Raw genomic sequence first — 27,871 nt, forward strand, 5'->3', positions numbered from 1 at the left:
GCACCAATGCCTCGGCGCCGTGTGGTCGCGCCGCGACAAAGATCGCTCGCACCGACGCCGCCACCGTGCTCGCTACCGTCAACCAGTTCAATGCGGTATCTTTCCGAGTCATCTCCACGGTGCTCGTCGAGCCCAATCTGCGGCCGCTGGAGCGCGCAGACATTCTTGCCTCCTGGCTAGATATCGCTCGCGAGTTGAGAGTCTTGAAAAACTTTTCATCCTTGAAAGCTATCATCTCCGGCCTTCAAAGCAACTCTGTATACAGATTACGAAAGACTTGGGCACTTTTACCAAAGGAAAAAGCGGAATTGTTCGACGAACTCGCGAGGATATTTAGCGAAGATAACAATCGTTGGGCACAAAGGGAGCTCTTGATGCGAGAGGGTACAGCCAAATTCGCCGACACCGTCGGGGAAAACGATCGGCAGTTACAAAAGTTACTGCACGAACGAGGATCGCCCGGCGTCAGCCACGGGACCATCCCGTACCTCGGTACGTTTTTGACCGATCTCACCATGATAGATACTGCTATTCCCGATACTGTGGCAGATGGTTTAATAAATTTCGATAAAACGACAAAGAATTCGAAGTTCTCGCCCAAATAAAACTTCTCCAGGGCGCTGCGAACGCGTATCATCTCGCCTGCGACCCAATGTTCGACCGATGGTTCGATTCGGTGATCGTGCTGGACGATCGGGAGGCGCACACGCTTTTCGTGCCAGATAGAACCGTCAACGAATCCACCGAAAGAGCGGCGACCGAAGAAGGTGAACGACAACAACGGGCACGGGCATCGAAAAAACGATTCGATTGCGAGTACGAGTTCTAGTAACAGTTCACAATTTTAACTGTGAGACGGACGGGACTGCGACAGGGTGGAAGCGAGACAGCTTGGAACGGCGGACGTCGCCGACGCGGCTGTCTCACGGGTCGTCGTCATCATCGCTGCCGTCGCTGGACGTGTCGCTGTCGAGCGCCAACAGCGGGCAGAAGCCCAACGGCAAGGCGGGCGGCGCCAGCCCCCCGCACGCCGCTGCGCGAACTGGCCCCGACTTCTACATCATCCGCGTCACGTTCGAGTCCGACACTGTGGAGACCGAGGAGTGGTGCTGTACAAGTCCATCATGCTGTCCAACAACAAAGAGCGCACGCCGCAGGTCATCCGCAACGCCATGCTCAAGCTGAACCTCGACGGAGACCCAGATGCCTATACACTGGCACAAGTCTTACCTGATAGAGGTAGGTACTTACTCGAACTATTGACATTTTTTTATGCGAAAATACCTGTTATATCATCTCGTAAATTAAAAAATATAACACGTTCCTACTAAGTAATAGGGTATATTTTTGAATGTTTTACTTGTTTGTTTCAGAAATGTTGCTTCCAGCGAATGCAAATGTTATACTACGCAGTGAACACTGCGTACAATCTGAACTTCATCCTGCGGCCGCGCCGGCCGGCGCCGGGCCCCGAGCCGGTTGCGAACGGCAAGCCGCGCGGGAAGCGCTCCTGACTACTCACGTTTTAAACCGTTCGGTTTAAACTCTGAACCGCGGTGTATTTTAATCGCTATTATTGTGGAAACCAAGCTCTTCTACATAAACTTTGAATGTATGCACCAGTGGTTAATGTTTATGTGTAACAAGACTTATATTATAGCCATTTGGAGTGTGCGAGGACTGGAAATTTGTGTTCAAAATGTATACAATTTGTTTCTTGGTGTCTAAACAGTATGTGTGCATCAGTGTAGTTGTATTGTATGTATATTAAGATAAACCCTATGCCACCTCTAGCTGTAGTAACATATTCGTTGTGAATAAAATATGTATGTAAATTTGTAATGATATGTGTATATAGCGAAATTAATATGTAAATAAGAATCTCATGTAAGATATTCAAATTGAGATGAAATAATACTGAGCCAAAGGCAATCTATTATGTCTAATGACAAGGTGCTGTTCAATACTTACAAAGCATTTCGGAAGCTTTAACATTTGAAAACGTTTCTAAACCGAATTTCAGAAGAGTAACTCATTTGTTTGTATAGCAGCATAGCGACGGTAGAAATATAATATTTAACTCAGTGAAAGCAAATATTTCTCTGATGCAGCAGGTAGAAAATTGCGTAGGTTAATTGTTAATATATTATGTTTAGAAAATCAGTCCTGGCAAGTTCTAGTGACATGTATAAATTATAGTGTTTTATATATTTTATTAAAACTTATAGTATTTATATACATGTATACATACATACTCGTATAATGAGGTGAGGGAATGTCTAGTACCTAAATGACTCAGATATAATATAAGCGGTTAACCAGTTGAATGATTCAATGTAATATTTTTGAAAATAATTTTTAAAATGATTTTCCGTCTCATAAATTTTCATATAAATATGAACTAAATTAGTATCGATTTTACCAGACATCAATATCTACTTAGTATATGTATAATGTGCTCTAGCCAGACTTGATAGTCTTCCTGATAAAGTTGGTTAATTCTTCTAAAAACTACTAAATTACTTTCCATGTGAAATATTTTATGCATAAACTAAAAATAACAAATAAACACAAATTAGGGAAACCGTCTTAATTATACCGATTATTTTCGGAATTCACTAGATGCGCCACTTTGAGTGAGGTTTTTAAGTTATGGCTTTCAAAGTCTGTTATTACGACGGCGTGAAAACAAAGTTTAAATTAAAATCATATTTAATATTCGTTAAAACCGGTACCATAAAAATATCGAGCATGCCCACAGTGTTGCAATAGTCCCCGTTTTGTTTCGGAAAAAAGGGAGGACAAAGGTTGCCGAAAAGGACAAAACTGTCTTAAAAAACAGACATTCATTGCCCCGGAACGTATTTTTTTTATAATTAATTTCAGATATTGCAAAATATTCAACAAAATTGTTCTAATTATAAAATAAACCCGTATTAGCTCACCCAAAAACTATGAGATTTACATTTCGGAGACCTCACGCCTACACTAGCACCTCTAGCGGGCGAATCATACGCGATAAGCCCTCATTACTACCGATTTTATGGTTCGGAATTCAAATCCGAATTATTGCGAAAAAGTTCTTGAAAGTCTAAAAATTACTGTGAAGAANTTTGGCATAGAGATAGTTTATGGACCCGGGAGTGACACAGGCTACTTTTTATCCCGAAAAAATGCACAGTCCCCGAGGGAACAGCGCGCGATAACCGAAACCCACGCGGGCGCAGCCGCGGGCAACAGCTAGTCATAAATAAACCCGCGTAGCTCACCCAAAAACAGTGACATTTGACATTTCGGAATCCTCTCGCTACACTAGCGCCTCTAGCGGCGAATTCATACACGATAGCCCTCATTGTAATCTTCTCAATCAATTATTGAGGATTTTGTAAAGGAACTGTAGCTTACGTTGAGTTGGCAGATATTGACGTGTTATCTCTTCCGTTTGATAAAGCTATAAATAGTCAAGCAATAATAACATGCGGCCTGCATAGCTTACATACATGTGTGTAAAGCCCTATTTCACTACTACTTTCATACAGAACCATTTTGAAAATACACTTATTTTAAATAATTTATTGAATCAGGCGTTACTTTGCGGAGGTTTATATCAATGAATTATAAACGCCCGAAAAAAACGCCGACAAAAAAACGCCGCCAAAAAAGACAACTAAAAAGTAAAAAATAATTATGCACTACCTAGCTGTTGCCCGCGACTTCAACTGCGAATAATTCGGTTATCCCTATCCCGCGGGGACTATGCTGATTTCCCGCAAAATTAGCCTAAGTTAATTTAGTATAAGTACCTAGTAATATTTTTTTCACACCTCTCCTTCAGAAAAGTAACTTTTCCTCCCTGACGAGAGGGAGCAAAGTACAACTTTTCTATTCAAGGGTTTCCTAAGCGATTTATTCCAAATGCACACACCATTTGCTCCCTTGTGACACAAATAACTATTTATCTAAGCGTCGTCGGAGTCGGGGGACCGCTAAGGTTAACAGGAAACTAAAGTACATATATGTTGTATTTTTTAAAGTATTAACCTTAGCGGTCCCTCGACACCGACGATTTGTTTCAACAACGGCTGGGCTTAGAGTCATTAAATTTGACATGATTGTTTTTATGATAATGTCAATGAAAATCACGATTTATATTTTCTAGAATTCCCACGGGAATTTTTGGAAATCCCGAAATTTCAATTCAGCTGCTGGATTTAATGATTTACGTGTGCGAAGTCGCGGGTAAACACTAGTTTTGTAATGAATTCATTAAATTAAAGTAATTAATAATTAAATAACCACAGAAAACGATTTAAAAAGCATTTATCTTTAAATCGTTTTTAATTTAGGTACTATACATAATGTCGCTGTAACTGAGCAACCGGGTTTTAGAAGATAATAATAAATAAATATTGAAATAAAAAAAAGTATGGATTATTTGTGAAATAAACACGTTGGCGGTTTAGGTATGAATATGTTGACTTCATGTTTTTAATAACAGACCTATACGTCTAAAAAATAAAGACATAGAACCGTTTAATGATGATTTTAAGACTAATCTTTGCAATTTTTTTTTATCGAGCCCATTTTGTCGAATTATGTATCGAGTCCATCCACGGTCTTTGAAATATGATGAATATTAACATATATATTTTTTGATGCGCTAGAACAAATAGTTTTTCTTAAAAAACTGCATAAACAACATCAATTTCAACAAAGTTTGGTCTTGTCAGCCTCTTCAAACAAACTAACCCCAAATCAGTTGTACCTTTAATAGACCTAAACTCATTTGAATGTAAATTACTGTTTTTTGTTGTACAATAAATCATCATTATTATTATTATTATTATTATTATGCACGTATACGTATACCTATATATGTACATATATGTAGTGTTAGGACATAGGCCTCCCCCGTAAACCTCCAGACCCTATACTACGACACGCAAAATTCAAACTCTGCCCCCCTGAAGGTTACATGACATTATTTAGTACGCGACACAGTGAGAGAGACGGTACGATACGAACTTCGACTTTCGTTTTTCGTAGTAGCCCGCCGTTGCTGATGCCAGTATGGTGGAGGGCCTAAGTCCAACACTTATATTTTTTATAACCTAAATGAATGATTTTATAACTTAAATGATTTTTTTGACCATAACTAACTTTGTGACATATTAATGAACATATTAGGTACCTAGCTGATTTGATGTACAAACTGTATTGAATTCCTGTGTAACTAGAATAAGTAGTAAAGTTTGACATGATTGTTTTATTATTACAATTGCCTACTAGTATTAATAATCATAATTAATTTTCTTTATTTTGTTAAATTTAGATATACCTAATGATAATGTTAATATTTTGCATGCTATTTCAAGCTGAATAAGGAGCACATATATTTTGCGACAACACCTGTAAATCAACCCTATTTCTAGCAGAATAAACTATTTCAACAGCGGCCTGTTGATGCTATGATTCATCATCATCATCATCATCAGCCTATGTTCGTCCACTGCTGGACATAGGCCTCTCCCATGGCACGCCACTGAGCACGATCCTCGGCTATTCTCATCCAGCTCTTGCCAGCCGCCCTGCGAAGATCATCGCTCCACCGAGTCTGAGGACGTCCTACGCTACGTTTGCCGATCCGTGGTCTCCACTCAAGAACTCGTCTACCCCAACGGTTATCGGTTCTTCGGGTTATATGGCCGGCCCATTGCCACTTCAGCGTGCTAATGCGGTGGGCTATGTCGATAACTTTGGTTCGGTTTGGATGATGATGATTGTTGGGAAATAATGAAAAACAGACATTTTATCATTGTTGATCTGATAGCACATAAATGAGTTGTCAGATCTTGTAATTCTTTATCATATGACACATTGCATTCAAAGATTTTCTATGACTAAGGTTGTGATTGGATGACTAATTTTTGCAATTTTCTGTGTTTTTTCCTTATTTTTCTATTCAAATATTATTATTAGTGCAAAAGCGCCTGGGCGACACTCCTGGAGACCCAAGGGCTGGCAGCTATCTCAACGAATCTCCACCACCATGCCACGGGGGCCTTTTTAGATTTAATATAGTAGGTATTAAGTTTTTAAGTTAGGTAGGTAGCTTATATTTAAGTTTAATATGTGTTTTCTCTTTAATAAATTATTGATTTTACGTAGCTTCTTTGTTTCTATATTTAGTAACTTCTTGACTATTTAGATCTACTGCCCTTACATTCTCGTCCTGATAAATACCGGCATGATAATCGAAAGCCAATAAATACCGACATGGTTTTCCCGGCCCGGTGGTGGTAAATTAACTATGCTATTGTTCGAACAAATGTAGGCATATTAAGGCACTTGTCTCACCGCCAGCGAGGAAACGATTGGCTATCGACTATTTTCTCGCTCAAGAAACGAACAAAAGATATAAGATCCTGTGTGAGTAAAAGAGACATATATTAATAGTTGGCTGTTCACACTGTCGGCGAGAACTCGCTCTTACATCTTTTGTCGCAGCGACAAGAGCTATAAAACTCGCTGAGCTATAGATACTCGCTCAGCGATGTCAGCTTGGCGGCCGCCCCGCACGAGCGAGTCGAGTGGAGCGAGTAATCGCCTGTCGCACGCGTACACTCGCTTACAGCTTACAGCCGAGCGACAAATCTACACTCGCTTCTCGCTGCTCGCCCACTCGTTTCTAGTTACTCGCTCTACTCGCTTCTCGCTCATCGTCGGCGGTGGGACAAGTGCCTAATCTTCGAGGAACACGAAAAACATTGGTATTGACATTGAAGTGGAGGTTACAATAGCGCCATCTATCCCCCGCCACACAACTCACCTTCTGCAAGAACGAGTTGATCCATTTGGTGAACGTCTTCTTCTGTATATGCAGCCGTTCCTCCTGCAACGCCTTGATGCGTCCCTGCTCGAATTTGAGGGCGTCTTCCCGCTGAGTCATGTTGCTGCGTTGCTGCACCGCTGCTGCGTAGCCTCCCGGCTCATACTGCGGCCCTGGGAGGTAACGAAATTAAAATTGAAAACCTGATTTCAAATAAAAAAACCGCATTCAAATCGGTCCAACCGTTTAAGAGCTACGGTGCCACAGACAGACACATAACGGTCAAACTTATAACACCCCTGTTTTTTTGTGTCGGGGCTGAAAAATTATTCTGGTATTCAGTAATGGGCAATGGGCACCTTTACACGTAATTTTTTGAAACTACCAGCGCTTTCGGAAAGACCATCATTGCCAAGAAGAATGCGCCGCAAGAAACTTGGCCGTCATTTTTTCAAAATAACATAACTACAAACAAAATACTTAAAAACTACAGTATAAAATTAAAGAAAAACTTACAAGAAAATAATAATACAGGGATGTATGGTGTCCCTTTTACAAAACTAAAACTAAACATGTAAATATATCTACGTTCAGTGGAAGTGTAGAATGCTTCCACCGTCATAAATAAATGAAAAAATTGATTCTGATATATACATTTCAGGTCAAGTAACCATTAATTAAGCCGTGGGGTCGTGGGTTCAAACCCCGGCTCGCACCACTGAGTTTTTCCAAATTCATGTGCGGAATTACATTTGAAATTTATCACGAGCTTTGCGGTGAAGGAAAACATCTTGAGGAAACCTGCACAAACCTGCGAAGCAATTCAATGGTGCGTGTGAAGTCCGCACTGGGCCCGCGTGGGATCTATAGCCCAAGCTCTCTTGTTCTGAGAGGAGGCCTGTGCCCAGCAGCGGGACGTATATAGGCTGGTTATGATTGGTTATTTGGAGTCTTTTTGTATTTTTTATTTCAACTCCAAACTTATGCTGCTGCATAAGTAGCGTAGTAGAAATAAGCAACTGAGATATGTATGCGTAGGAAAAATTCGTGTCTAAATCCTGTCCAGCGGTGGTGTAGGGGTTAAAGCACGCAGCACGGATTGCTGAGGACCTGGGTTCGATTCCCAGCGCTGGTCTCTTTTTCTGGTTTTTCTGTGCATCCATGTCTCAGTTTGTATTTTCGATATGTATTTTCGGTATATAGGCTGGGATGATGATGAACCATTAATCTTTTGGATCCCGAAGGCAAGCTCACTCCTACCGCCCCCTATCGTCACTATCATCATTCATCGTCTTGATATCATCGTCAGAGAAAGACCTGGGGCTGTACGAGTATTGCCTAAAGCCCGAGCGCACGCGGTTGCATTCTCTATCTCCAGTGGCGTAGCTACCAAGGGGCTAGGCGGGGCAGTGCCCCGGGGCCCTCAAGCTCAGGGGGCCCTCGAAATTCTGCTTTATAGCTGATGATAAAGTTGCTTAGCATTTTTAAAGTATTTGTATATATGTATAATGATTTTACTTCAAAAAACCTTACCAGTTTTGATAGCAGTGGGCCCCATTTTTTTATTTGCCCCAGGGCCCTAGGTTACCTAGCTACGCCACTGTCTATCTCTCTCTACCCTCGCAGCCTAAAGCCTAAAGCTACTGTTACACATGCTCGTTACTAGAATGCTAATAAGCATGCTTATGGACTGTTTACATTTGTTAGCAATAAACCTGCTAGTTTTAAGTATGCTCCTAAATGAGCATGCTCAAAACAAACACTCCCGATACCTTTTGATACCTCAAGTGCCAGTAATTTCACCGGCTGTCTTACTCTCCACGCCAAAACACAACAGTGCAAACACTGCTGCTTCACGGCAGGATTAGCGAGCAAGATGGTGGTAGCAATCCGGGCGGACCTTGCACAAGGTCCTACCACCTGCAATAGTAGATTATTGTCGTGGCCTGGAAGTAGGCAATTGCTGGCTGAGTATGAGTATTAACTAATACGAAGCCAGCAATTGCTATTCCAGCCGAGACTAATATAAAGCTTTTCTCAAAAATGGTGAATAATTCTGAAATAGAATAAACTTTTTCTCAAAATATATTATAACTTTTAATTTTATTCCAATATTTTTTCTTATGCTTTCCCGCCTTTTTTTCATTAAAAATAAACTGCAGTTGTATTTACCGAAAACACCACAAGCTGTTTCAGACCCAATAGAAAAAGTCCGGAGTTCCAACAAAATATCTGATACCGGCCATTAGACTTGGCTGTATACGACTTGTGCCAACATTTCCATGGCCTTTTTAACTTTAAAAAAATAATGTGACTGATTGCAGGCGCGCCAATTCAAGTCGAGCTAGCGCGCCTGCAATCTTTTTAACTTTTTAATTTTTTGCTGACCATAAACTATGGACTTCACCTTCTGATATGTAAAGAATAATGTCAACATTTACGGACATTTTTGAGAAAAATTGATTTTAGACCCTGGCCTCACCATATTTCCTCGTGGGCTGGTACTCCTGGTAAGAATGGAAGCTGACATTACTGAGCTGCCTCTGCATCTTCACAATTATTTACACGGTCATTTATGTCTAGTTATAATCTATCTTTGGTCTATCTGTAATGTTTATGATTCGATTGTCCAGGTGTATTGGCCTTTGTTCTCTGTTTGTATACTTTGGCTTGTTGATAAATAAACTGTTGGTGTGGTAGAATTAGTCTCATTGTTATAGCGAATAGCAGTATTGTTTCGGACTACTTTTGAAGGCGTGGTGGCCTTGTGGTTTGACCTATGGCCTCTCAAGCAGAGGATTGTGAGTTCGATCCTGCACCTAAGAGTTTTGCGGAATGATGGCTATTGTTTTTTGTCTCACTAGATGGCGCACTGTTGCGTGAGGTTTTTAAGTGTGGCTCAGAGTCTGTTATTACGGGCGTTAAAACAAAGTTTAGATTAAAATCATATTTAAAACACCTTAAACCGTACCATAAAAATATCCAGCAACCACAGTGTTGCTTAGTCCCGTTTTGTTCGGAAAAAAAGCGGAGGACAAAAGTTTCCAAAAGACAAAACTGTCTCAAAACACAGACATTCATTGCCCCGTAACGCATAATTGCCATAATTAATTTCAGGTAATGCAAAATATTCACAAAAAAAATCTAATTATAAATAAACCCGCGTAGCTCACCCAAAAACTATGAGATTTGACATTTCGGAGACCTCACGCTACACTAGCGCCTCTAGCGGCGAATTCATTCGCGATAGCCCTCATTAATTATCCACTTGACAGTCTGGTGCGCGCGACTATGCCTCAAACCGTCCGAGTTTTTTATCGACGGACGAAACGCGCTGTGTCCACCATTTTTTTAACTACAAGGTTTTGAATAAAGAAGAAATACTGAGACGTAAATTAATGTTAACTCATTCAGATACTATTTATAAACCAATAGCATGTAACTTATGATTTATTCACAAAATCAAGGTTAAACTTTACGACACTAAAGTATCCACGGACGGTTTGAATTATTTTGGTTTTGGATACCATGGTATCGTCGGACTGTGAAATTTACCATTAGCTTTACGGTGAAGGGAAACACAGCGAGGCAATTGGAAAATAGTGTGGTAGTTTCGTCACACGAAAATATGCGAAATTACTCTTCTGCCAATCTTATTATGCGAAGTAATTATTCTGCTAAAAAAGTAAATGCGATACGTGAGCCGCAATTCACATTTTATCTGTCGTGTTGTGATGTTGTCCCTCTCTCTCTCTATAGCTTGTGATGCGACACAACACAAGCCGTCACAACACACTTTATTGTCAGAAACTAAGCAAGTTCATCAAGAGTTACAACATTTAAAAAAATACAAATTAATCATATTTCTAGTTTCTACTTGGGAATCAATTATGCTGAATATTCGTATTCGGTGAAACCCATGTTCGGACCATCTCTAGTTACCATGGATACGGAGGTTAAAACCCGGTTTACTTTGAACGATTTATGGAAACCTATGATTGCCCTCGAACCTCATGCATAATGATGCACAGTTAGGTAAGGCACGGGCACCGCAAGCAAGTCGTTAAGGCGCTGGAGCGAGACAGCGACGATGACCTCTCCTTCTACCGCATTAATTAAGTTAAAACAGTTTCGTGTGTGTTGCCAGTGATGACATACGGTTCTGAGACGTGGGCGCTAACGATGGGCCTCATGAGGAAGCTCAAAGTCACTCAAAGGGCTATATGCTCGGGTTTCTCTGCGGAATAGAATCAGAAATTATGATATCCGCAGTAGAACTAGGTTACCGACATAGCCCGAAGAATTGCGAAACTGAAGTGGCAGTGGGCGGGGCATATTGCTCGCAGGACTGATGGCCGATGGGGTCAGAAGGTTCTCGAGTGGCGTCCGCAGACCGGGAGACGAGCTGTCGGTAGGCCTCCAACAAGATGGAGCGACGATCTGGTTAAGATCGCGGGATCGCGGTGGATGCGGAAAGCACAAGACCGGTCTGAGTGGAGAGCCTTGGGGAGGCCTATGTCCAGCAGTGGACGTCTTTCGGCTGACATGATGATCTATGTTTGTTTTATGGCGTTAAATAAATGTATTTTCTTTCTTTTCTTTCTTTCTTTCTTTAATTAATTAAGTTATCCCTACTATCCCTACTAATATAATAAATGCGAAAGTAACTCTGTCTGTCTGTCTGTCTGTCTGTCTGTTACGCTTTCACGTCGAAACCACTGAAACGATTTTGATGAAATTTGGTATATAGGTAGTTTGAACCCCAAGGATCAACATAGGACACTTTTTATTCCAGTAGAGGTCGCCACCGCGCGCTAACCTAGATCCACGCAGACGAAGTGGCGGGCATAAGCTAGTTTGAAATAAATTATATTATTATTATTAATGAGAACCAATTCAATGGTGAGTGAGATCCAATCAATATTTGCATCCGCATTGAGCAATTAATTAAAATTTATTAAATCATTTGCAACAGTATTGCAAGGGTGGGGTCGTGGAAGTTGATGTTGGAAGCCAGGAGTTTGTCGTCGTCGCCGATAACCAGTTCCTGGTACACGGTCGGGTTATATCTGCGAATATACGAGCATTTACGATTTACGATTGTTTAGGTAGGTCAAACCAGCGAAGCAATGAGGGCTATCGTTTTTTGTCTCACTAGATGGCGCACTGTTGCGTGAGGTTTTTAAGTATGGCTTTCAAAGTCTGTTATTACGGGCGTGAAAACAAAGTTTAGATTAAAATCATATTTAATACACCTTAAAACCGTACCATAAAAATATGGAGCGTGCCACAGTGTTGCATAGTTCCCGTTTTGTTCGGAAAAAAGTTAGGACAAAGGTTTTCGAAAGACAAAACTGTCTCAAAACACAGACATTCATTGCCCCGGAACGCATATTTGCCATACTTAATTTCAGATATTGCAAAATATTCACAAAATTACTCTAATTACAAATAAACCCGCGTAGCTCACCCAAAAACTATGAGATTTGACATTTCGGAGACCTCACGCTACACTAGCGCCTCTAGCGGCGAATTCATACCCATTCAATGGTGCGTGTGAAGTTCCCAATCCGCACTGGGCCCGCGTGGGAACTATGGCCCAAGCCCTCTTGTTCTGAGAGGAGGCCTGTGCCCAGCAGTGGGACGTATATAGGCTGGGATGATGATGATGATGATTAAATCATTTGCTTGAATAAATCCTACTTCCTACTAATATTATAAATGCGAAAGTTTGAGTGTGTGTGTACGTTTGTTACTCTTTCACGCTAAAACGGCTGGATGGATTTGGATGAAATTTGGTACGAAGATAGCTGGACGTCTGGAATAACACATAGGCTACTTTTTCCCGATATTCCCACGGGATAGGGATAAAATCTCGAAATAACAACCTTTGGGATTAGAGTCATGAAATTTGGTATGTAGGTAGCTGGACCTCGGGAATAACACATGCTATTTTTAGACCGATATTCCCACGGGATATAGGGATCAAATCTTGAAATTTCAACCGATGGGTACACAGACCTCAATGAAGACCACGATATAAATTTTGGGAATTCCCAGGGGAATTTTGTAAATTCCCGGAATTTCAATTGTAACTACCAGATCGTATAGCTTACGCGTGCGAAGCCGCGGGTAAACTCTAGTTAGTATACGAGCTTGGTCAAACATTTGCACGAATATTGGCCAACGACGAGGTTGTTGAACCTACAGTTCATATTTGTTTTGCGTGTTGAGGCAGCCGAGATGCAATTTTGGAGAGAAAGAATGACGTAGCGGTAAGTTATTGAATCAGGCGATCAGGCGTTATTTCGCGGAGGTCCATATCAATGTACTAAAAGAATTTCCTTGTATTTCTTTTTATTTTCCTTTCTTTTTTTTAAACTCAAACTCACAACATTTATTGACATAAAAAACGCACTACATCACAACAGACACAGTAAAAACATAAATAGAAGAAGAGAGGAAAATTAGAGACGTGCTGTAGTGTGATGCCAAAAGGACTCAGCTCAGCATGTGCCGTAGGCCTGTGACCAGGGCTGCAGCGCTGGTTTTCAGCTGAACCCCGATATATTTTTTTATAAGGTGGCGGGTGAGCAAAAATATTCTTTTAGTTCATTAACATAGCGGTCTTTAGTAAAAAGTTTACCCCATACTATTACCTATTCTGTGCCCATACATCCCTGTATCTTTTTAAGTCATTTTTATTTTTTAATCTTTTTTAATTTACTTAATGTTATGCTAGCTTTCATCTCACTAATATTGTAAATGCGAAAGTTTGTAAGTCTGTTTGATTGTTACTTTATTACGTCTAAAGCGCTGAACCGATTTAGATTAAATTCGGTATACAGATAGTTTGAGTCCCGGGGAAGGACATTAGGATATTTTTATCCCGGAAAATTGCATAGTTCCCGCGGGATAGAGATAAACGCATTCTACACGGACGGAGTCGCGGGCAACTGCTAGAAGATAATATTATAATTGTAATTACAAATATAATTGTTTAAAAAAAAAGTTTCTGCCATGTTTCTTGCGGCGCATTCTACTTGTCAAAATGGTTTTTCCGCAAGCGCTGGTAGCATAAAAAGCGAGGTACCATCAGCCAAATAAGTGGTCTACCACCCTAAAGTTGATAATCGTTTGCATGTCATCAAACTCATAAAACAATAATGCCAAAGACGTGTCTGTCAACTTGAAAGTTCGACTTTAGCGACATATTCATTTGATAGGAACTTGTTTAAAAATTGATAGACCACTTATTTGGCTGATGGTATCTAGATAAATAAAATCTCTAGCTCGTATGGTTTCGGCTGTACGTTGTCGACATGTCTGTCGTCCGTCAAGTTATGTTGTTTTTCGGTGGTTTGGTGAGCATGGTGTGTCTTTACTGGTAAAAACATTGAACGAAGGTATTTAAAGGTTGCAATGGTTAGTCCGACCGGCGAGGAGTGGTCCGCTTTATCACTGTTTGTTTGTTTGATAAGGACCTGCCTTGCGGATAGCTATATATAGAAAGATAGCTTGTGAAAGCGGAAGAATGGTGTACGTTTTAAGTCACATTTAGGTTGCTTTTTAGAAAAATATGGCTCTGTCCATTGGAGGACAATTTTGCCAGTGTCTAATAGGTTTTGCCGTTGTAAAAAAAATCTAGAAAACGAAATATGAGAGGTAAGTGGATGAACGATGACAGCGCGAAGCCACATTTGGATTGGATATGGTGACTAGGGGTGACGGTGCTCGCTACCTGTCAATTTTAGAGTTGCCAGCAAGGGTGTACCATCAGCCAAATAAGTGGTCTATCAATTATTAAACAAGCTCCTATCAAATGAATATGTCGCTAAAGTCGAACTTTCATGTTGACAGACACGTCTATTGGCATTATTGTTTTGTGACATGCAAACGATTACCAACTTTAGGGTGGTAGACCACATATTTGGCTGATGGTACATACACTGTCAGTCAGTCACGAAATACTACAATTGTAACACAAACCTGGCACAGCTTTAATCTCATGTCAAGATTTACCGACAAATCTAAAAGTAAATGTCGACAAGGAAAATAATTCTTGTTTCAAAATATAATTATCCTATTATTATTATTTATAATTAGCCTAGTATCCATAGTACAGGCTTTGCTTAGTTTGGGACTAGGTCAATTGGTGTGAAGTATCCCGTGATATTTATTTATTTATAATTATCATTAAATTTAGATAAAAATAACTGATTATCACTCGACATGTCAGTCACGTTGGTGAAATAGAGACCAGAAGGGGGCAAGTCACATTTTGAGATCATGTCCCTGCGTTTGTTTCGTCATATGCACACGGCTTGCGAGGTTTTTCAAAAAAAATGTACGCATAATACATATTGTAAAGAAATTCTCCAGGGGGGGCAGCTGCCCTCCCTTGCCGCCCCCACCCTGCATTTTCTATTTACAAATTTCATGTCTGTAATCTTAGTGGGTTGAGACTTCAAAATTTTATCCCAACCCCGTGGAAATATCGGGATAAAAAGTGACCTATATGGTTTTACACACACATTCACAAACTTTCATGTTTACATTATTGGGCACTCCATTGACAGGATACAATACAATACAATACAATACAATAACTCTTTATTGCACACCAATACAGTAAACAGTACAGAGAACACAAGTATAAACATAGAGATTTTCTAAGGTAAGCAATAGGCGGCCTTATCGCTTCAGAGCGATCTCTTCCAGGCAACCCTTACAATGGACAGAAATAAGGAATACATTTTAGCAGGTGGTGCAATTTACAGTAGATTAGAGCTGTATCAAGAATACATAAAACTAACACATACAATATACACATACACAACAAATCTAAACAGATAAGATAGGTAGATAGATACCATAACAACACATAAATATAAGCTAACTATAACATTCATACGCAAGATGACAGGTAGTGCTCCCTAAGCATAGACCTAAAGATAGGCAAGGACTTTGCGCGCCTCAAGTCTATCGGCAGGGAGTTCCACAACCGAGTGGCCTGGACAGTGTAAGAATAAACATAGAATTTAGAGTTTGAAAGTGGGACAGTAAGGAGGAAGTTCTGAGGATACTAACGAGCATAGAGAACATAGTTTTTTCTCCGCATAAAGGCACGGGCTCGCTGCATTCAGCCGCAACTGTCACAACTGGGTTATCGGAACAATTAGTGACAATTATGAGCTGCAGTCGAATATGACGCAGTTGTTGATGAGGGCTATCGTTTTTTGTCTCACTAGATGGCGCACTGTTGCGTGAGGTTTTTAAGTATGGCTTTCAAAGTCTGTTATTACGGGCGCGAAAACAAAGTTTAGATTAAAATCATATTTAATACACCTTAAAACCGTACCATAAAAATATCGAGCATGCCACAGTGTTGCATAGTCCCCGTTTTGTTCGGAAAAAAGGGAGGACAAAGGTTTCCGAAACACAAAACTGTCTCAAAACACAGACATTCGTTGCCCCGGAACGCATATTTGCCATAATTCATTTCAGATATTGCAAAATATTCACAAAATTGTTCTAATTATAAATAAACCCGCGTAGCTCGCCCAAAATCTATGAGATTTGACATTTCGGAGACCTCACGCTACACTAGCGCCTCTAGCGGCGTATTCATACGCGATAGCCCTCATTGCAAGGCATTATTCAATGGATTATAGATGTCCAGGTAGTCAAGTTTTGATAAGCAGCGCTTAGGAATGTAAAACAATCTACAACTCTTTTTCCAAGCTTTTATTTAAAGGATATCCGGTTGAAAACCTCAACATACCAAATAGTTATAGCCTCTTCCGAGATTTCCGAAATATATAAGAATTGCTTTTTAAAATACATAAAATTGCCGGCAACAACTATGTAAATGGTTTGATGAATTATTAAAAGAACAGGTCGTCGAGACGAGGATAATTTTAAAACCGCAGCTAATATTTAATTGGTCAAAATGCAATTCGGCGAAATAAAATAATCCTACACGTCTTTACAACAACTAACGAGTGGGAAATATGAAAATTACAACATTTGTCTAAGAAAAAAATTGTTTTTAATTGATGTTTACTTGCCAATGACGATGTTAAGAAATACGTATTGTTTATACTCGTATGTCGGCAGCCATAAATTATGTGCGGAAAGTTTTTGTTATGTATCAAAACCTTATGAATTACCTAAGTACAGAACGAACGAATTAAGAAACAAAGTAAGTGGTTGCAATATCGTTTTTGCAACATAACGATACAAGTGCTGTTACGGGGAATAGACAATATAGACTTTTCTAGAATCTTGTTATGCATGTTTTTATCACAGATACAGTATAGGAGTAGAAAAGTTATTATAGCCGCAAAGAGCTTTTTTGCATGGTACTTTTTTATAATACCAGCGCTTTCGAAAATATCATCATAGCCGAGAAAACGCCGCAATTACTACCTATAATAACTCTATTACTAACTCTAGAAATAAGCCTGTCTACTAACAAAATGAGTCACAGTTACTTGAAATAAAGATTATTATTATTATAACATATTTATTATTATAACAAAAGTATGAAAAGTTCAAGTTTACTTTTTTCTCTAATTTTGTATTTTATTCAATAAGTACATAACCGTAGAAAAAGTATTGTATGCAACGTTGTATAAATAAGTCAAATTAAAGCTCGTGGCGTCTCTTCTCACGATGTTTGCTACGCTCACATCGTAACTCACGCCACTCACCTTTTTTGACCCCTATTATACAACTCTTGCATAAAATACTATAAAATAAACAAAGTCCTGTAGAAGCAAGACCAACCCATAAACTTTACTGTACGTTTCCATTTTTTTATCCCGAAAATAATAATAATGTCGCGAAAAAAAAAACACAATAAGTAATCTAGTCCTAATAAAAAGTAAAGCTAAAAATAGCATTTAATAGTATGTAATGATATATGTATATATATATGACTGTGTGCGCCCTGTAGGCGTCCCATCTTAGGAATCTTAGGAATAAATAAAGAAATAAAGCTAACACTGGCTGTAAAAGTCGCATATTTATTTAATAAAAAAAATGCAAGCCTGTGCCACAGATAACGTCTATTTTGTTTCAATAGCTAAGCCACAGAGGCTCATTGATAGACGAATGACCTCTAAGCGGGTCGTGTGGCCCCACTGTCCGCGGACAGTTTATATTTTATTATATCAAGTAATCAAACGTAAATAATCTACTAATATTACGTACATTGTGTGGCCCAGAACCGGGGGTAATATTGTAGTGGGTCCCGCAGATTGAGGTGAGCAAGATTCCGTGATTGGAATGGGTCGGATTGCTAATGGGAGAATCCTACTATGATGGAGTAGCTCTCGGTCCGACCCATGGTATCAATCTCGGCACTCACCTGTTGTATTAAGTAGAGCTTGGATAGCTCTAACCTCTCAACGTAGGACGATCTAAAACCTTGTCGCATTAAGGCTACTAATTTTAATTTTGAACTTAGGCACAGAGTTATTCTGTTTATTCCCACTAACTACCCTATAAGAAATGTGGCGACAGGTATTGCAGATGCGTTGCCAACCTAGAGGCCTAAGATGGAATACCTCAAGTGCCAGTAATTTCACCGGCTTGCAAGCACTGCTGCTTCACTTACAGAATAAATATCGCTTATTATTGTGTTGTGCGATCTCCATAGCACGTGTTACTCATAGTGCATTGGTTAAGTCTTTATTTTTCCTTCTTTTTCGTTCCCCGCTACAAGTGCGGCCACGCGCGTGCGCCAAGGTCACCCCGCCGCAAGCCTTGTATGGGTTTAAATTTAAACATGGAATCATACGTTCGTTACGAGCGTTCCGAATTCGAAACCAAACGGTTTCTACCATAGACGCGTGCATTTTTTTGTGGCACAGGCAACTCGTTAACAGCCAAAAAAATACATATATTTTAATTAGAACGTTCTAATGTGGTTTTTGATGATAGTAATCTTAAGATTAGTCTTACCGTGTATGGTTTAGTATAATAGCGGAATTAGTTTGTACGTCTGTCTATATACAATAGTGAACATAGTAATAAATGATGTTCAAGAACACCTGTAAATGGGTCAACAGTTTTGTTTTTGTACTTGTTAGTGGCGTTGTCTCATAACAACTGAATTTTTGCAGGTGGTAGGACCTTGTGCAAGGTCCGCCCGGATTGCTACCACCATCTTGCTCGCTAATCCTGCCGTGAAGCAGCAGTGCTTGCACTTTTGTGTTTCGGCGTGGAGAGTAAGACAGCCGGTGAAATTACTGGCACTTGAGGTATCCCATCTTAGGCCTCTAGGTTGGCAACGCATCTGCAATACCCCTGGTGTTGCAGATGTTTATGGGCGGTGGTGATCTCTTACCATCAGGAGACCCACTTGCTCTTTGCCATCGTCGAATAAAAAAAAGTTCAATTTTGGCACCTAGTTTATACTTTTAACGAGACCAACCTAATGACGAAGCATGACGTAGTCTCAACAATCATGATGACAATCACATCAGGAATGTCTCTCGAACCGTGTTCCTTCCACCTTGACGTCATCGTCGTGGGAAAGATTCTGCTAGATTTAGTTATTACATGGTTGGAAACAAGGAAGTTTAAGAATAACCTGCTTATGTACTTGTTGAAGGCTCTTTCAAAAGAAGTATTGTAACTATTTCTCAAAAAGTTGTCCATTTTCAGTCGTCCAATTATAAAAAAATATATATTTCCTGACGCTGATTCAAAACAAAAAATAAGTAATATTGTGTTTTAATATATACAAAACATCGTGGTACAGGGTGATAAAAAATCAGATAATTTGTTTTATGTCATGCAAACGATTATCAACTTTAGGGTGGTAGACCACATATTTGGATGATGGTACTTAGATAAATTAACAATAATGCCAATAGACGTGTCTGTCAATTTGAAAGTTCGACTGAAGTGACATACCTACCTATTAATTTGATAGGTCCTTGTTTAAAAATTGATAGAACACTTATATGTTTGTTGGTTTGGTACCTATAAAATTTCAAAATAAGATCAGAGACATGAGGTGATTCTAGGTCTAATACAACGTTAATGAAACCCTTAAGTTTTGGAAACTCCCGCGGGTTTTTTTAGTGAAATCTCGACATTTTATTCAATTACTAAAGGCGTGCAAAGCCGTGTGTAGAGACTAGTGTACAGAATATATCATAGACAATTGGAATGCCAAATACAACGTAAACTGTGTCAAAACTCCAGACGTCAAAACCTAACATCCATAGACAAGCGCAAGCATCCTTTCTAATTTTTTTGTGCAAAATTCATGTCCCAACCTCGCGATACAATCTGCCAAAACATTGTGAAAGGTTACACTACAATCGTATTTACAAAACAATATAAAAGTGAGCGCATTCTGTTACCTGTCTGCGTAGAAAATTATTCAAATTAAATCTGTCTATTTAAGTACTAAAGCTAATTATTTCACAGCATTAGACTCCTAAAATCTTAACTAATGACAACAACACTGAAAATACAAATCCCATCTTAAAACTAAAGGGACAGTTGTTTTCCTGTCATCCATCACACACAAACATCACGCCTGTATTCCCAAATGGGGGCAGAGCACACGAAACGTTGCCGCTTCGGAGCCACTTTCAGCAATTTTAGGTTTAAAATTTGACAAAAACGGTGCAAATAGTGACAAGGACCGTTGCTAGCCTGTCGTCTACGGTCATACATCATCTCGCAAAACATTAAACAATAAAATAAACACTGGTCAAAGCCAACCGAAGCAACTGGAGGTCTATGGGGGGGGGCTATGTCCAACAGAGGACGTCCTACAGCTTAGATTATGAGATAGTAAAACGGACTATTTGGATGTTTTTGTTCGTAACGTCTGTCAAAATAGGAATGCAGGAAACAACTGGCAACATAATTGCTTCTTAATGATCGTTGCCATAAAATATATGAATCCTTATCTTCAGAAGATAATTTTGACATTATTCTGTTATCTATTGAAAATTCTAGATTGGCTGGATTTTGCTACGGGTAGGATCAAGTAAAAACAGATTTTCACGATGACAAAGCTTAGTTTTAAGTTAAGACAAATGAAAATGAAAGTGAAAAAAATTCTTCGAGACACTCGAAGAATTTTGTATTTTGTGTTGTGTGTTCTTCGTTTTGTATTACTATACAAAACGAAAAAGGAAAAAGTAAGTATGTGCCATGGTCCCGCCTCAGCATAAATGCAGTCCTCGGATGGAGTCAGCGCTGGTCTTCCGGCGAAACCATACCGACAAATTTTTAACATTTACGATTTACATTATCATTAAGTGCCATTTTAGGTGATAAAAGCAACTTTATCACAGTAAAAACACCAACTTCATAAAACGATATAAAATTAGTTCATCAGAAAGTTGCTAATTGCATTTCTGACAGCTTTTTGAGCACAAATAGCACAATGAATGAATGAATGATAACTTATGCGAGGACACACAAAATCATATTTTTTAATTTTTGTATTTCTTTTTTTTTTGTTTTATTTGTGTTTGCTGTTGTTGTTTTTTAGTTTGGTTGTATTTGTGTGTCTTTGTGAATGTGAATAAATGTCTTCTATTCTCTTCTATTCTATTCTAATGCTACTCAGGCCTTAAAGTTTTAACGAACTAGTTTTTATTTTGGCTATTTAATGTTTTTGTGTTATTTCTTAGATATATATATATATAGCTCGCATTTTATCCTTAGATTATATTTTATCGAATTTTGAAGCGATCCGTGACTCGATTAGTTTATTACGTCTATCACTCATTGGTTTACGACACTAAAGTCAAAATCGTTCTTTATCATTTTGTTCCGTGCTATTATTATTAAATTATTCTATATTTTTCCAGCTACCACTTTTCCTTTCGGAGCTCCTCTAACTAACGGTTTGTCTGAAACTGCCATGAAAACATAAAAAAGCCAAGTAGTCTTTAGGGTTCCGTACCCAAAGGGTGCCAACGGAACCCTATTACTGAGACTACGCTGTCTGTTTGTCTGTCCGTCCGTCTGTCACAGGACTATATCTCTTGAGTCGTAATAGTTAGACACTTGAAGTTTTCACAGATTGTGGCCGTTATATGTAGCAACAAATACTAAAACAGAATAAAATAAATATTTGAGGGGGGGGTCCCATACAACAACCGTTTTTGCTTGATATTAATAACGGCAACTGGTAGACGCTTGAAATATTCACAGAAGCTTTAGTTGTATAATCCCTTTGGATGACGCAGGTCATGTTCTAGGTAAGTCATAATCACTTTAAAAATAAATAATTAAATCAAAATAAAATAAATATTTAAAGGGGGGCTCCCATACAACTAACAAGATTTTTTTGCCGTTCTTTGCTAATGACTAATATTGTATAGATAACTAGCTTATGCACGCGACTACGTCTGCGCGGATCTAGGTTATCGCGCAGTGGGTGGCGCCTTCTACCGGAATAAAAGGTATCCTATGTTGATCCTTGGGGTTCAAACTATACACCAAATTTCTTCAAAACCGATTCAGTGGTTTCGACGTGAAAGCGTAACAGACAGACAGACAGAGTTACTAACGCATTTATAATATTATAAAGTAGGGTGTAGGGATGGTACGGAACCCTTCGTGCGCGGCCGGTTTTAACTTGTTTTATTTGTAGTTATTTGAAGCAGTTTTTTTTTCTTTGCCTATTCAGGTAGGTATTCCACTGGCACTGTTGGTAAAAGACTGCCAGCTGCCTGCTTTCATTCTTCGCTGTCTTTTCTATAAATCGATACGTGTCCAAGGACAGAACATGTCTCAAAGCACGTTGTTTTCGAATATTCTTCACATTCGTTGATAAGACAGTGACGTCAACCGTCCTTATCTATTATCTACCTGTCCTACTTGCGATACTGTTGATGCATCGTAATGCAGTCAGCGCTCCGTACGATGTAGGGAAAGTGCATGTTTTCGAATGCAATAGAGAGTAACTTGGCATGAGTGCCAGTGCCTGTATAATGGTGACTTGCACCGGCGAGATAAGACAAGGCGAGGATGGGCGGGAATTGGTATTGTGGGTCACAATATCGCGCGTTTTGTATAGGAACTTCTCGCTCATCCTCGTCTCGCCTCGTCCCTCGCCGGTGGAAAATCACCTTATATATAACAAAACATGTTAATTTCAAATGGAAATTATTTTGTCTTCAAACTAAACTGCAGTCAGCAGTCGTTGAGAAGTAAATCTTGACGTTTCTAATAAAAACAAAGCAGTTATCCCACTCATTATTTAAATTCGAAAGTTTGTAAGTAGTTTGTTTTTCAGTTATCTTTTCAAGTATCAAACGCTGAACCGATTTAATCGAAATTCAGTAAAGAGATAGTTCGAGTTCCGAAGAAGGACATAGGCTACTTTTTATCCCGGGAAAATGCGTAGTACCCGCGGGATTGCGATAAGCGAATTCTACGAAGATAGAGTCGCGGGTAACCGCTAGTAAGTAGTGTATAATTCAGGACCGAAAACTTATACGTCTGTCAAAAAAAACACTCCAAGATCCACATTTGTTTCGCTATAATTCCTAGCGAATTCCGAGTACAATAACAACCATATTTTTTTAAGCATAAGTCGTTATCCATGAGTCAGTAACCGTCCTTTTTTTGCGCCAAACACATGCGCTCCCCAGACGTTAGAATTGTACCTATTAGAGTCATGACTGAGATTAGTAGATATGTAAATTCATTTTTTTTATTCGACTGGACTTCAAACTGCAGCACCGTACCACTACCATGAGTTTACAGTGACCGTACTCGATAGCGACGGCGTAAATTATTTGTAGAGGCGCTATAAGTTACGCCGTCGCTATCGAGTACGGTCACGTAAACTCATGGTAGTGGTACAGGGGTATTGCAGACGCGTTGCCAACCTAGAGGCCTAAGATGGGATACCTCACGTGCCAGTAATTTCACCGGCTGTCTTACTCTCCACGCCGAAACAACAGTGCAAGCACTGCTGCTTCACGGCAGGATTAGCGAGCAAGATGGTGGTAGCAATTTGGGCGGACCTTGCACAAGGTCCTACCACCTGCAATTCTGGCCAAATATCTTAAAATATAGATCCTAATGTATCTTCACTGTATTTTTGGTATATATTTAATGACATAAGTAATTACAACATATAAGAGTAGCTACCTACTTATCCGCAAACATAACTTAAGTAACAGGCTGGCAGCATTGCCTTGTTGAAAAGCGATGGCGATTCTTTGGGAGAGATAGCTGCCAGCCCTTTGGTCTTTGCACTTCTCTGATTAGTTTCGTCTGTGGTTTGATGTGCGCCGGGACCCCGGGAACCGACAGTGGAATTGTATGCTGCACCGAGACCCTGGTATTGTGTTACTTTCGCACTTTCGGCTGCAATATAGTGGATTTAATAAATGAGAAAGTGTGTGTTTGTATGTTTGTCCGTCCTTCACGTCGAAACGGAGCGACGGATCGACGTGATTTTTGGCATAGATAGTTTATGGGCCAGAGAGTGACATAGGCTACTTTTTATCCCGGAAAATGCACAGTTCCCGAGGGAGCAGCGCGGTAACCAAACTCCACGCGGGCGAAGCCTTGGGCAAAAGCTAGTGTTAGCTAATAAATAGCAGTCTAAATGAGACTAAAATCGATTCAGAATTTTTCACTTAAACTAATGAGATTTTTATGAGTTTTCTGGCTTTTAGGCGGCCGGATGGCCAAGTGGTTAGATAACCTGACTACGAAGCTTGAGGTCCCGGGTTCGATTCCCGGCCGGGGCAGATCTTCGTATGAATAATACGAATGTTTTTTCTGGGTTTTGGATGTTTAATATGTATTTAAGCATGTATTTATCGATATAAGTATGTTTATCAGTTGCCTAGTATCCATAGTATAAGGTTTTCTTAGTTTGGGACTAGGTCAATTGGTGTCAAGTGTCCCATGATATTTATTTATTTATTTTAAAGTGTAATTTTCGAGGCGCTCTTTCATTTTATAGCCTCTCTTGTCTCGCGTGTAACATGTGCATGAATGGTGAGATAGCTAAAACTTGTTTTGCGCCCTAAGCACCCTAAAATCAAGCCAAAAGTATACAAATCTTAGAACCCAAGGTCAGAAGGGTGATCCGAATTATTTCGGAACAGGGCAATCCGCTTCTTTAACACTGGCACACCACAATAACCTTTTTGGTAACACTGCACTTGAAAAAACAATGAAACTTTTTGGAGCGTGAATTTTTTTTTTGGCGTCTGTACGTGCGCCCGCGCCGGTGGCTTGTAGAGGACTGACGCATAGTTTCCGTCATAAGCAGAGATAATTTGTTGGGTTTTTAGCGATCCGCAGAGGCATGTGTTAACGGCCTGATAAATACGGTTTGACAAGATTGTTTCTAATTTATTGAATCAGGCGTTACTTTGCGGAGGTCCATATCAATGAACTAAAATAATTTCCTTGCTCACCCGCGACCGCCCGCGACGTGTGTCTAACAACTGGTAGCATGGTGTACGGATGTGTCACTCTGAAGATGAGCTCTGGTTGAGTTCGAAACGCGTCAGTGTAGTGTGGTGGTGGTGATAGATGGGTTTGTGTGATTTGTGTGTGTTCTTACAGTGTGGAGGTGGAGGAACTGCATGAACACGCATATTTTGCATAAGCTTAGCTATCGTAAGGTCGCGGGTGAGCAAGGAAATTATTTTAGTTCATTAAGCTTGTTTCTTGCGTGAATATATATATTCGTAAGACCAATTTGTAACTACTAAATTTAGGAACTGAATTTAAAATAATGTCAACAGTTCTGATTGAAATTGCTAAAAATTGACTGGGGCATAAGCGGTTATGATGTAAAAGGAACTGTCTGTCTTTTATCACTTGATGCTTAATAAAAATTTAAAAAACCCGACTGCCTTTAAAAATACTAAAAAAAAACAAGTCTAGTGGGCTAGAACTCTGTTTAGTAGCTAACTTAAAGTTCAACAGTCGGGACCCATTAGGTACTAAGCATTTTTGAGCTGGTCACGATTTGAATGGGTCCCGACTGTTGAACTTTAAGTTAGCTACTAAACAGAGTTCTAGCCCACTAGATTTGTTTTCTTCTTTTTAGTATTTTTTAAGGCAGTCAGGTTTTTTGCTTTTTGACGAAATGATACTCACCCGAGTACTGGGAAGCCGTGGTGGCCGAGTGGTTTGACCTATGGCCTCTCAAGCAGAGGATCGTGGGTTCAAACCCCGGCTCGCACCTCTGAGTTTTTCGAAATTCATGTGCGAAATTACATTTGAATTCACCACGAGCTTTACGGTTAAGGAAAACATCGTGAGGAAACCTGCACAAACCTGCGAAGCAATTCAATGGTGTGAAGTTCCTAATAAGCACTGGGCCCGCGTGGGAACTACGGCACGCCCTCTCATTCTGAGAGGAGGCCTGTGCCCAGCACTGGGACGTATATCGGCTGGGGTACTAACCCGGGTTTTTATGCCACGCTAATGTAATTTTTGGGTTCGCACAGAAGTTTTTGCGATATCATGGAATTTCAATTCTTGCTGGACTTAATGGCTTATGCGTGCGAAGACGCGGGGAAAAGCTAGTCGATCACAACAGTAGATGTGCATGATTAGCATTGCATTGCGAGCGACAGCGACGATGGTCGGTAAGTAGGCCAACAGTGGATGCAAGAGAAACGCGTGGAAAATAACTCGATAAAGGAAAAGTGGAGTTTGTTTCATCATCATCATCCCAGCCTATATACGTCCCACTGCTGGGCACAGGCCTCCTCTCAGAACAAGAGGGCTTGGGCCATAGCTCCCACGCGGGCCCAGTGCGGATTGGGAACTTCACACACACCATTGAATTGCTTCGCAGGTTTGTGCAGGTTTCCTCACGATGTTTTCCTTCACCGCAAAGCTCGTGGTAAATTTCAAATGTAATTCCGCACATGAATTTCGAAAAACTCAGAGGTGCGAGCCGGGGTTTGAACCCACGACCCTCTGCTTGAGAGGCGATAGGTCAAACCACTAGGCCACCACGGCTTCTCCACGACCCTCTGCCTCTGCCTCTGCTTGCGGAGTTTGTTTATTTAATCTAAATTACCTGTACGTCTCAAAATATTTCTGGTTTTATTTATATTAATCACTTTTTATTAGGGTTCCGTACCCAAAGGGTGCAAGCGGGACCCTATTACTGAGACTCCGCTGTCTGTCTGTCTGTCACAGGGCTCTATCTCTGAAGCCGTAAAAGTTAGACACTTAAAATTTTCACAGATTATGTATTACTGTGGCCGCTATAACAACAAATACTAAAAATAAAATAAAGTTACAAATTAAAGGGGGTCGTCATACAAGAAACGTGTTTTTTTCAGCGTTCTTTGGTTGCTAGGCGTTATTAGCCGTTGCTAAGGCGACCGAGTCGCCTAGCAACGGGTAGCTATATCGTTTGAATATTTATACCTTTAAGTTGGCGATTTTAATGATGTTTTATTGATGATAAAAGCTTCGATAATATAATATAGTGACTGTCTGATTGTCTGGTTTATTTATATAGCTCACGTCTTAAATCGAGTTTAGCTCGACATGTTTCGGGCTAATCAGTAGCCACGAGCTGTGCAGCAGCAGGGATATTTGGAAATAATTCCGATCCGCATTAGCGATCCCTTCAAATAGCGAACCTACTGTGTTAAAAATAAAGTTGTGTTAAATACTTGTGATGTATACATATCATTTAATAATATTGTAATCTGTTTAAAAAAATATATACCTCGTTGAGTTTCTTGCCGGATTCTTCTCAACAGAGGTTTTTCCGGTAGATTTGTTTTTGACATTCATAAGTGCTTGTTATCTATAGCCTAAGTAAAATGAATAAAGATACTTTGACTTTGAGCTACCGCGTCGCGTTGCTCCTAAGATGAAGGGCAACGGATTAGCCTAAACATGTCGAGCTAAACTCGATTTAAGACATCAGTTATCCGGGTCAATCTCTTTTAATATGAGTGAGTCTCACGTTAGACTCCAAAAATCCAATCATAATTTGATTGCTTAGTAGCGACATCTCTTGTCTGGGTGAGCGGTTAGTTCCGA

The 27,871-nt window shown here is 39.9% G+C and overlaps 1 protein-coding gene and 1 pseudogene across 1 annotated transcript in view; one reads left to right on the forward strand and one right to left on the reverse strand.

Moving 5' to 3' along the window:
* Positions 1 to 25,051, reverse strand: part of LOC141443153 (spectrin beta chain, non-erythrocytic 5-like) — a 181,496-nt gene extending 156,445 nt beyond the window's left edge. Inside the window, 3 exon segments of the mRNA XM_074108361.1 lie at positions 6,830 to 7,002; positions 9,312 to 9,514; positions 24,911 to 25,051. Of these exon segments, the coding sequence (XP_073964462.1) occupies positions 6,830 to 7,002; positions 9,312 to 9,378 (240 nt within the window). The 5' untranslated portion in view covers positions 9,379 to 9,514; positions 24,911 to 25,051.
* LOC141443077 (ral guanine nucleotide dissociation stimulator-like 1) lies at positions 5 to 2,313 on the forward strand (annotated as a pseudogene).
* Positions 25,052 to 27,871: the final 2,820 nt, after the last annotated feature.

Source organism: Choristoneura fumiferana, chromosome 26 (genome assembly GCF_025370935.1).
Source record: "Choristoneura fumiferana chromosome 26, NRCan_CFum_1, whole genome shotgun sequence".
In the NCBI taxonomy this organism is placed as follows: Eukaryota; Metazoa; Arthropoda; class Insecta; order Lepidoptera; family Tortricidae; genus Choristoneura; species Choristoneura fumiferana.